Here is a 12,455-nt window from a genome sequence, read left to right on the forward strand (position 1 = left end):
TTTTACACTGGTGTTTTCTTATCCTTTACAGATTTTAAGTTCTAGATTTTAATCTTTTAATATTTTTCCTGTTTAAATTTTACAAGTTTTATAGTGTATTTACTAATAATATCACATTGCTCGTTACAGAATTTATTCTCATCTTTTAATAGTATACTAATATTTTTATGCTTTAAACTTTTTTATTCATATCTCAGTTTTTAAATTTTAAAATTCAACAGAGCTCCACTTTACTACTATTCTTACTAGTCTACCTGTCAGCAATAACATGTTCGTTCATCACCGTCTGCAATCACCACTGCAAATTAAAAAAAAATCGTTTTTGCCAAAGTACAGCAAAGGTAGGCAATATATATATGATCATTTCATTAAATCTTTATTTTTACTAAATAATTTAAGGAAATTACAACGTCAACTAGGATATACATTAAAATAAATTTTAACATACTTCAACATTTTGGCAACATCATGTTGCCATTTTCAAGAAACTTAAGAACAAGACACGTGCACGCAGGCACAACAAACAGTAAGTGAGGAAGAAGCAGGAAGCTATTATTTCTCCTAAAGTCCTGATGGTGCCCCTAGCAGGCAATGTTGGTATTCTTGGGTGATTGGGCTGAAGGTCTTCTGATGTAGGTTTCCCAAATTTGAGGCAAGTCTCATGCAGCCAAATTTGTTGAGGTTTGGATTGTTTCTTAGGGCTGAAACTGATTCCATGAAAAGCCTTTCATATTTGTATTTACTATGGTGTATTATCGTGGCTTTTATTCACTGTATTCTATGACAAGTATCCAGCGCATAGTCAGCAAGACCAGAGTGGCTGTATTGGTGAAACCAGATGTAGTCTTTGTGTTCTGAAATTCTGATATTTGCTGTCCTGCCTGTTTGGCCAAAGTAGGACAGCTGACAGCTGCCAGGGACCTGGTATACACTAGGTAGGTCTACGGAGGGGGGGGGGGGAGGTTGGTCTTTAGTAGAGCAGATAAGGGATGCCAATTTTTTATATGGTCTGTAACAAGAAGTTAAGTCATGTTTTTTTAGGATTTTTGTAATTTTTTCAGAGGTGCCTCGGATATAGGGTATGGTGATGGATTTAGAGTAATCCTTTGTTGTGAGGGGGGGGGTTACTGGTTTCAATATTTTTTGGATTTTTGGGGAGGTAGCCATTGGCTGAGAAAGTGTTGAGAATGTGGTTTAGTTCTGTGGTTAGGGCACTGTCATTTGAACAGATAAGTTTAGCCCTGTTGTGTAGTGTCTTAATGACTCCATATTGTTGCGAGGAGGGGTGGTGGGATTGTTGGTGAATGTATCTGCCTGTACGGGTGGGTTTTCTATAGACTGAGAAAACCAAGGTTCCATTAGGCTGGTGGGTGACTAGTGTGTCTAAGAAAGGAAGGCAGTTGTTTTTTTCTTCTTCCAGGGTGAATTTGATTCTGGGGTGTTGGTTATTTAAGTGTGTTAGGAAGGAGAGGAGTGCATCGGAACCATGTGGCCAAATAGCGAACACATCATCAACATAGTGAAGCCAAGTGGTTGGTTTTTGTTGGGCAGAGTTTACGGCTTTCTCTTCAAAAGTCTCCATATAAAAGTTGGCAAAGGGTGGGGAGAGTGGAGAACCCATGGCTGTCCTCTGTATTTGTTTGTAGAATTCTCCTTGCCAAACAAAATAGCCTGAGTTTATTGTGAACTGAAATAGGGCTGTGATATCGGGAGGAAATTTAGCTTGGATTAGCTCTAAGGATTCTTTGAGTGGGACATTTGTGAATAAGGAGGAGACATCAAAACTGACCATTATGTCAGTGTGTTTGAGTGTAAGGTTTTTCTATGCTGGCTTTGAAGTGGGCTGAGTTTTTTATATGTGAAGGTGTGTTGCCAGTATAGTGTGAGAGAGCTTTGGCCAAATGTTTAGCTAGTTTGTATGTGGGGGAATCAATGCCACTATGGGACATAAAGGCACATTTTCCTTATGTTGGCAGTCCTTAAATACAGGGGGGGTATGGAATTAAATGGTTTTAATTTGTTAGTGATTTCCACAGGCCAAGAAGTGACCTTCTTAAGGAGCCTGTAGAGTTTTCTAATTTGTGAGTTGGTGCGATTGTACTCGATAGGGAGGTAAGTAGCCCGATCTAACAATAGAGCTTTCAGCTTACCTGTGTAATCCTTTTAGTTAACATTAACATTGCTCGCTAGGGGCACCATCAGGACTTTAGGAGAAATAATAGCTTCCTGCTTCTTCCTCACTTACTGTTTGTTGTGCCTGTGTACACGTGTCTTGTTCTTAAGTTTCTTGAAAATGGCAACGTGACGTTGCCGAAATGTTGAAGTATATTAAAATTTATTTTAATGTATATCCTAGTTGATGTTGTAATTTCCTTAAATTATTTAGTATAAAAAATGCATAACCAACGTCTAAGCCTTTCCATGAGAATTATTAAATCTTTAATTTAATGTTTCATAAAAAAATAGTTGCAGTCAAAAGATACATTCTGATCCTAGGGTGCTTCATAACATAAAAACTTTGCTTATTTCTTTATATCAGAGAAATACAATATATGCATTGCTACAGAATAGTGGCTACAATATTATATTACAAATGGATTGCTGATATTTGGAGATATTTATAACAGTGTAGTTGAGCATGTTCATGTGGGTATGTTCTCACATATGCCAAAGTTGGTAGCTGAGGAGAACAAGCAGCGAGGTTGTAGCTTAGGTTTGTATTAAGGTGGACCTTATCGAGAATAATTTCTGTCGAATCGAAATAAATTATTCTCCATCTGGTCCACCAAAACTGGGCATCCCACGATGAAATGTACAGCTCCACAATTCCAATAATAAAAGTATTATTTTTATTATTAATACTACAAAGGCAGTTATATTTAACTTGATGAAAGTGAAAAGGGACAATATTCAGCTTGAAAAGAAATGTTTTGTCATTACAATGCACATCTTCTAATAGTATGATAAGTAGTTTCAATACTTTACTTAGGAATTACGATGATGTTATAAAGTTGTATGCATCTCCTATTTGTTTTTATGTACTTACCGATTCTCTTTTGTTACTGGAATGTTTTTTCCATCTGGTTTCAATTCAAATGTAACAGGATCTCCAAAAACAGTACTTGTAATCTGTAAAAGAATATCTTTTTTATTATCTGGTCTTCTGATGAAACATTAATTTCACGAGTGATCACTAGGATTCTTATTACTGTCATGTCTGGGACAACTCAGCTCTGGATTAAAACAAAAAAAAAGTGTTTGCATTATCTCTTCACATTCTAAAGATTTTGAAACCAGTGAATACACAAATGTCTTAAAAAATTGAAGCAGCTGGCATCAGCTATTTGCTGATGATACAAAGATAGGTGAGATAATCAGGAGTGCTACTGATATGCAGTACTTGGAGAATGATTTGAATAGGCTGGAATTGTGGGCATGGGAAAACAGATATCAGTTCAATGTTATATAAATGTAAGGTGATGCACTTTGGTGTAATTAGATATACAATGTCGTATTATATTAGTGGGATTATACTACAAGAAACTGATCAGGCTAGTGATCTTGGGGTTTTAGTAGACAGGAAGTTGAAGATCAAGGGTGATATAGCAAAAATTGCAAATACAACTCAGAGAATAATTGTAATGCTGAATTGAACTTTGGCATGTAAAGACAAGGAAGTCATTCTGTCTTCTTACAAGGCTTTGATAAGACCTCACTTGGACTACTGCAGTCTGGTCTCCTGATTTCCATGGTGATTCCCATACAGTGGAGAGTGCAAAGAATGGTGTCAACCATGATATCAGGATTGTGGAAAACTGATTATGAAGACAGATTGAGAAATTTTAGACTGCAGACACTAGTGAACAGGAGAAAGAGGGATGATATGATTGAGAATTACACATTTCTAAAAAGAGTTTGATAGATGGAATTCTTTATTTTATGGAAGGTGAAGAAAAGATGAGAGAGCATCCTTGGAAGTTGAGAATGAATGCTGTCAAGAAGGGGGTAAGGGCTAGATTTTTCTCTCATAGAGAGGTGCATGATTGGAATGAATTGCTGTTAGATGTTGTGTGCAAGTAGTGTGAATAAATTCAAGAACAGGCATGACAGCTGGTGTGACTAGTATGGCCTCTCTTAATGAGTTTGTGAGTCAATGGAGATCTCTCTCTCTTAATAATAATAAGAGGAAAATTCCACAGATGTTCAAACTTTCTGAAAAAATATAACTTATATTACACACACACACACACAAAAAAAAAACTATTGATAGTGGCATTCCACAAGGTACAATTTTATCACTATGCTTATTCAAGACTTTCATAAATGATTTAGCCAATCTTCAGTTGTACAGTCACATCTAACTATTAACATGCAGATGATATACTACTCATCACCATACATGAAGACCTGTCATCATTCTAAGGGACAGTCCTTGTCGCTATGCAAAGTTCTTTCTTCCAGGTCATCTCATTTCCAGTGTTCCTCTTTAATAGTTTATAACCTCAATCAATTAATCGAAAAAACATCCTCTAAGAATATATATTTTGGCCATCCTCTTATTTTCTCTGGTATCTCTTTTCCTACTATTTAAAAATTTTATGGAATTTACATCCGTGTTAAAAAACTTTTTTATTATCCCAACGTTTTGATCTTCATATCAAGATCATCATATGGAGCATACATAAATATACAAGACAAACTGAGTTACAATATTAACTGTAAGCTAGAGAAACAATGATTTGATCACATGTTATTCTACTGGCATGACCTCTAGTGAAAAAAACAATAAATAAAAAATTATTTATAAATTACATCAAGCTAAATTCTATTTATGATGACAGGATAAAACATTCTTTTTACAGATGGTTTTCTTTCTGAAACAATGATGTCCTATTTTTATTTTTTTAGTATTACAATTGTTATTTAAGATAGTGGATTTACTACAGTCCTGTTTATAGTTGTTCTCGGTGAGGAAGGTTCTGTGGGTTAAAAAACTTTTTTATTGCCAGCAAAGGTTGGTCGACTGGTAGAGCCTCTGCTACTAATGGCTCAGTTAAGTAAGTTTGAGCGCAATTAGTAGTTGGAAGTGGACCAATCGTTCGATGCTGTTGGCACACTCTCCCTCGATGAGTCTTTGGACTCCCTGGAGGTGTCAAATAATAATAATAATAATTATTATTATCCCGACGTTTCGATCTTCATATCAAGATCATCATCTGGAGCATACATAAATATACAAGACAAGCTGTGTTACATTATTAACTGCAAGCTAGAGAAACAATGATTTGATCACATGTTATTCTACTGGCATGACCTCTAGTGAAAAAAAAAAAATTTATTTATAAATTACATGAAGCTAAATTCTATTTAGCTTGCAGTAATTTATAAATTTTTTATTTTTTATTTTTTTTTTCACTAGAGGTCATGCCAGTAGAATAACGTGTGATCAAATCTTGAAAGTTTATTTTTCACTTGGGTAGACTATAATAAATTTAGTTTAATCCTTTATCCAAGTGTGAGCAAACAAAGTTTGTGCCTGAAAATATCTTCAGGACTGGGATAGGGTAGTACAACACCAGGCAACTCGTAGCAAAGGTGGACCAATCTAACATCACTCCTATCTCAGTATCTCCCATAATGCAAAACACATCTCCTTGCGGATATGTATAATGTTATGCGTTAAGGGAAGGGCCACTACCCAGACTAGTTTCGACCTTTATTGAGGTCTCTTCAGTGGGAGCCAGGCCCAGAAGTGGGGATACTAAACAGAAGCAATGGCGAGGTCATCTTTACCTATAGGAGTTGCCAAACGGTGTGCCACCTTTTTATTAAATTACTCTGGATTTAGAGAAAGATGTTGAAAGTTTATTTTTCACTTGGTTAGACTATAATAAATTTAGTTTAATCCTTTATCCAAGTGTGAGCAAACAAAGTTTGCACCTGAAAATATCTTCAAGACTGGGATAAGGTAGTACAACACCAGGAAACTCGTAGCAAAGGTGGACCAAACTAACTGGGCCTGGTTCCACTGAAGAGACCTCCATAAAGGTAGAAACTAGTCTGGGTAGTGGCTTTTCCTTTAATGAATAACATTATACATATCCACAAGGAGATGTGTTTTGCATTATGGGAGATACTGAGATAGGAGTGATGTTAGCTTGGACCACCTTTGCTACGAGTTTCCTGGTGTTGCACTACCTTACCCCAGTCTTGAAGATGTTTTCAGGCGCAAACTTTGTTTGCTCACACTTGGATAAAGGATTAAACTAAATTTATTACGTGATCAAATCATTGTTTCTCTAGCTTACAGTTAATAATGTAACTCAGCTTGTCTTATATATTTATGTATGCTCCAGATGATGATCTTGATATGAAGATCGAAACGTCGGGATAATAAAAAAGTTTTTTAACACGGTTGTAAATTCTATAAATTTTTAAATGAATGCTGATCACTGTGTAACCTAAAAGAAAGGATCTTTCCTTCTATTTTTCTATTAGAAGGAAAGCAAAATGTTTATTAGAAGGAGAACAAATGTTCCTCAAAAGTTATATTTCCATATGTGTCCCAGGAATTTCATCTTTCTATTATTTCACAAGATTTCTTCATTGGCTTTTCTTTTCTCTAATTTATTCCTAGCAATACTCTCTACAGTACACTGAAATATAAAATGTACTGTTATATACATTGAAATTTACAAATTTCAGATTTACATCATTTACAGACAGACTTCAACCCAATCAGACATAAGCTGATATGTGATCTGAAGTCATCATCTTCAGAAAACTCCTGCATGACAACAACAGATCACGGATATTAAATCCTGCATTATTTCACAGCCGAATATAGAAACTATAAAAGTTCCGTATGAAATTTAACTAGAGAACTTACAGAAATACACTCACCGGTATTTATGAGTTGCCCTAGCCAGACCTTATAGGAGACATGCCCGCTATGACAGCATCCATATATTCGCCTCCTATTGGTCCATCTTGATAAAGTTTCACTGGCCTGACAGCTATTTTAAACTGGTTGGTTTTCATCAGAGACCAGGCAGAAACCTTACGAAAGCAAAAACTCTCAGTACTAAGGAACTTGAAACATTGGAGAGGTGTATTTTTTTGTAAGCAAACTCTCGGTCAGTGCGTAAAGTATTTACTAAACTAAAGAGCCAAAAGGCTTCACTTTCGGCGATGCAAAATTTATAAAAATTAAGTGGATATTAAATCCAGCATTATTTCAAAGCTGAATATAAAAACTATACAAGTTTCGTATGAAATTTGATCAGAGAGCTTACGGGAATACGCTCGCCGGTATTTATGAGTTGCCCTAGCCGGACCTTATAGGAGACATGCCAGGTATGACAGTGTCCATATATTTGCCTCCTATTGGTTGCCTCCTTTTATTTATCCATGACCAAGGTAACTACATTGCCTCTGAATAGGGCAAGTGATTATGTGGGACTTGGGAGGATGCCAAATGTGGCATTTTCAGTTAAGAAAGTGCATATGTTGAAATGCAGAGCAGCTGATTATAGCCAACTCAGGAGGCAGCTTTAAGTAGTGTAACATAAAAATCAGCAAAGGAGAGATATCAGGAGTACACAGGAAATGGCAAAAAAATCAGACTATATACCCAAGTTTAAGAGTATAAATCAGATAGGAGCTAAATGGGAGAGTAGAATCATCCATTAAGCAGAAACTTTGAAAGAAAAAAAAAATGTTGTGTACATAAAGAGAAAGGTGATCAGCAAGCATATGAGCAATAAAAGCAAGAAGAATGACTAGCATAGTAAGGAAGGAAAAATAAGATTATGGGAAGAAATTAGCCAACAAGAAAAAGAAATCCCAAAGAGTTCTTTTCACGCGAAGAGGAAAAGGAAAAATTAATATGGAAAGAAAACTTTAATGAGTGCTGATGGCAGGGAGATCACAAAAACAGTTGAAACTTTTAGTTACTGATCAACCACTTTGCAAGTGTCTATCAACCAGGTGAAGGTACTGCAGTGGTAGATGTGACAGTAACTGATATGGGAAAGGGATAGATGAATTGAAAGTTATTAGGATACTGCAGAATCCCAATGTAAGTACAGCTATGAGAATAGTTGATTGGTGTTCGGTTGGGATTTATTGGTGCAAGGACAGCAAAGTCATACTACACCATTATAAAGGTTACAGCAGTACTCAAGATACTGAAAGCAAATAAATAGGTAAATGACATCTTACGTTAAGAAAACAAATTTTGCAATATCAAGTAAATGGCATTTCTATAATTGCATTTATGATCAAATGCATTTGTATAAATTAATCCTTCATAAAAAAGTTACAAATTTCATGCAGTTTTCCCAAGTCTAACATGATCTGCCAGAGCGTGTATGGATCAGATAGATAAGTAAAAGCTGCATTCTCTTGGGTGAAGTAATAGTACATTTATCTTAACACTATAGGAAGTATTTGTTAGAAGTTGAAATTAACTCTTCAATTATCTTTACCTCATTATTAATAAGAGAGAGAGAAAGCTCATTCCTAGTGTTGAGATATGCCTAATTTTTGAGATTGGTAATGATGTGAAGAGGTGTGGAGGTATCTATTAGTACAGGCTGGTTTTCTATAGATGAAAATTTTTGATTTTGCAAATGTTTTAATTAACATTAATTCCAAAAATGGAAGCAAGCCATTAAATTCTAATTCATAAGTAAATCTTATGTTGGGATACTGGTTGTGCAGATGGTCCTATAACTGGAAACTTTGGTCCTAGAACCAAGTTTATGGAGTAGGATTATTTTACTTTCATCTCTCTTCTTAGGAACCTTACCCACTGCAAGACGTTCGTGAATATCACAGCTAAATTTTATTTAAATTAAGGGGATATTAGATCCCACATTGTTTTAAAACCGAATAAGAAACTCAAAGATTGGAATCAGACCCACCTTTTTTTTTTTACCCACCTTTGTAATGAGTTGCCCATGTTTGTACTACGTTCTAGGACTACTTGCATTAGCTCACGCTAGTATTCGCTGATACTTTTATAGTTTTTATACTATATTCGGCATGAAACTCTCTGATTCCAATATTTGAGTTTCTTATTCAGTTTTAAAACAATGTGGGATCTAATATCCCCTTAATTTAAATAATGTTTATATCACCGAAATGAAGCCTGTTGGCTCTTTATATTTAAGTCACAGCTAAATGTTTTTCACATTCCTTAAAAACAGGTGGTGATATATCATCTATTCCAACAGCCTTATTAACATCTAACAATAATCAAAATCAGATATGCCTCTGATTCTTATACCTCTAATTCCCCTAAAACTGGCTTACCCTCTACATATTACACAGCACCATTTACACCAGAATGACATATGCTGATGAAATGTTCATTCAATAATTCCACTATATCCTTTTCAATAGTCACTCTGCTACCATGAAGAATTCCCTTGAATTATCCTTGGCCTGAATAGCTGACTGTCTCTCATACTGCACCTTTTCTTTCTTTACCATGCTCATCATCTTCCTAGCATGCACGTTAAACTTCTCAAGTATCTGATCACAACCAAATGCTTTGTAACTCCACGACAACATGTTCTTTTCTAATACTGCTTGTCTGAGTTCACTGTTCATCCATTTCACTACTACTACTCTATATATTCACTTGACTCTTGGTATGCAATTATATACTGCATGTGTCAAATACTGCCTTATGAATTCCCATGAACTCTCAACGTCTTTTTTGCACAGATCATCTGTCTACCCAATGTATCAATGCTAGATGATTACAGAGCTTTCCATAATCACCCACCTTATAATTCCATATATATATTATTTTTCTGGTAAAACCTTTTCTTGTTTCATGACTTCCTAAACAAACACCTCATGATCACTCTCACCAACCGGTGTCAGTGTTAATACCTCATTGACAACTACATCTTGAAGAGATCATCAAATCTAACACTAAAACCTTTAGCACATTCTGTCACATGCTGCTTAAGATAGTTCTCCCTCAGAAAATCAGCAAATTCACTCTCCTTGCTCCCATACACTATCTCCTCTTCCAACTACATTTTTGTAATTAGTCTTTCATTAGGATTGTCTTCTTTTTACATGCCCGGCCAATTTGCCCAAATATTTCACAATCGGTATCATCTACATTCCCTGCCTATAACAAATCCCATTGGATATGGGATTTGTTATAGGCAGGGAATTTCAACTTCTGGTGATTTCAACTTCACACACACACACACACTACTATTTTCAACTTCCAATCTCTGTGGACACAGTTCAATTAATCTAAAATCATTAATAGTATCCATTCTCTTCTTTTAAGCTTCCTATCTTTCCAGAAAATTGTATATCCTTCCATTTCTATTCCTAAAAATACATCACTGTCAGATTTTCAGGAAAGACAACGTATACTAAAATATTAATTTAAAAACTTTAATTAATACTTCCTATATTTTGGTAGTGTTATATTACAATCTTCAGGGAACATAAAAATAATGATATGCATGCAGGCACCAACACTAGACAAAAGTGGCTGAAGTCAGTCCTAGAATCCTAAAGGTACCCCCAAGTGGGCTAAATTGGGTTGTTCTGGCTGTTGGGCTGAAGTTCTTAGAATGCAAGCTTCCAATATTTGGGGTAGTCTCATGCATCTAAATTTGTTGAGGTTTGGGGAGTTTTTTTTAGAGTTGAGGCTGATTCCAGGAATAATCTCTCATATTTATACTTGCTGTGGTGTACTTCTCTAATTAGAACATTAGTAAAGTGGCTTTCTTCAGAGTATTTTGTGATGGGTCTCCAAAGCATGGTCAGCAAGTCCTGAGTGGCTGTATTGGTGGAACCGGATATAGTCCTTAAACAGATATCCTGATATTAGCTGTCCTGCCTGTCCCGCCGTAGTAGGACAGATTGCAACTACAAGATATCTAGTATACTCCAGGTAGGTCTAGAGGAAATGGCTGGTCTTTGTGGATAAGAGATGCCAATTTTTTTATATAGTTTGTAACAAGTTGTCAGGTCATATTTTTTTAGGATTTTGGTTAGCTTTTCAGAAATACCATGGATATAAGGAATGGTGATAGATTTAGAGTAATCTCTGTTATGGAGTGGGGGGGGGGGGTAATTGGTTTTAATATTTTTTGGGGTTGTAGCCATTGGCTACAAAGGTGTTAAGAATATGGTTAAGTTCAGTATTTAGGGTTTTCTTATCTGAACTGATTAATTTTGCCCTGTTACATAGGGTTTATATAAGCCCATATTGTTGGGAGGGGGGAGGGTGATTGCTGGTGAATGTATCTACCTGTATGTGTAGGTTTTCTGTAAACAGAGAAAGCCAGGGATCTGTAAAATTCGATGCAGTCAAAATTTTCCTTTTCTTGCATCGACTTTTACAGAGGTCACATCTTGTAAATAAGCCTAAGAAATTTTGTATTAACAACATAAATATCTTAAAAGCCCATGTGTTCAATCCCAAGGAATTAACATGCTAGAATGTACAAAACAGAAAATATCTAAAATGTAAATGTTCAAGGGCAATGCCTTAGAAATCGGCATTGAATTGATGTCGGAATCTGTATATAATGTAACTAAATTTTAATGTGCTCAGAGTCAGCCTGATACCACCTTCAAAGTCAGTGGTAAAAGGGTGGTATACTTCTGAAGTAGTTCCACCTTTTTGAAAATAGGATTGAGTGTGCATATTCGGTGAGAACTTAAAGTGAGCCTTAACGTGAAGGTCAAGACAGTTTGCGTGGGAATGTTCAGGGGCCTCAACCCTTCATCCAGAGACCCGAGAAAATTGAGTCATCTAGGAATGAATGAGAAAAAAAGAGAGGAAAAGGAAGGAAGAGAAGAGAGAACTTCAGATCGAGCTGATTCGCATGTTTGTCAATCCGGGTTGAAGTTGCGAGGGACAACCATGGGAGCCGTGAAACTACCAAGGGAGAAGAGAAGCAGGGCAAGCATGCATTGCCGATAGGACAATCTGCTAAGTGCCTTGATCGTCAGACACCCTTCAGCCAATTCATGGACATCGGGAAAATATGCTCCAGACCCCGCGAGTCATTCCAAATGAGACAATGGTGATAACAGAATCTCTGCATGGAAGTCAAAACCCGAAACGGATGAGAAGCAAAGGAACCCAAGAAGGAACTAGGAATGGGTTAAAGAAGATATGTGAGTTAATTTCATTGTGTTTGCTTACGATATGTGAAATTGTTTGAGATGGGCTGATAAGTTTCTTTAAGAGTCGATATAACTAGTCTAAGAAAAGTTTGTTTACAGTTATAGTTAGAATCACTAATTACAAGTAACAGAGCATGATATTCCTTGAATCGTAATGGGCTGATAGTTTTTTTGAATGTTGATATAATTATGTTGCATGACTCCGGGCATTTTCTAAACATTAAATTGCTGAAGTTTTAAGCTTAAAGTGGAGTTAAAAGAGAATCTTTCCATAT

At 35.9% G+C, this 12,455-nt stretch overlaps 1 protein-coding gene across 3 annotated transcripts in view; it reads right to left on the bottom strand.

Moving 5' to 3' along the window:
- Positions 1-12,455, bottom strand: part of Herc4 (HECT and RLD domain containing E3 ubiquitin ligase 4) — a 604,012-nt gene that overhangs the window by 100,392 nt on the left and 491,165 nt on the right. For all 3 annotated transcript variants that reach the window (XM_090409674.1, XM_090409672.1, XM_090409675.1), the window contains one exon: positions 3,047-3,129. In XM_090409674.1, the coding sequence (XP_090265800.1) occupies positions 3,047-3,129 (83 nt within the window). The remainder of the gene's footprint in view (positions 1-3,046; positions 3,130-12,455) is intronic.

Source organism: Typopeltis vanoorti, chromosome 19 (assembly GCF_054136105.1).
Source record: "Typopeltis vanoorti isolate ZY-2024b chromosome 19, IOZ_Tvanoo_1.0, whole genome shotgun sequence".
Lineage (NCBI taxonomy): Eukaryota > Metazoa > Arthropoda > Arachnida > Uropygi > Thelyphonidae > Typopeltis > Typopeltis vanoorti.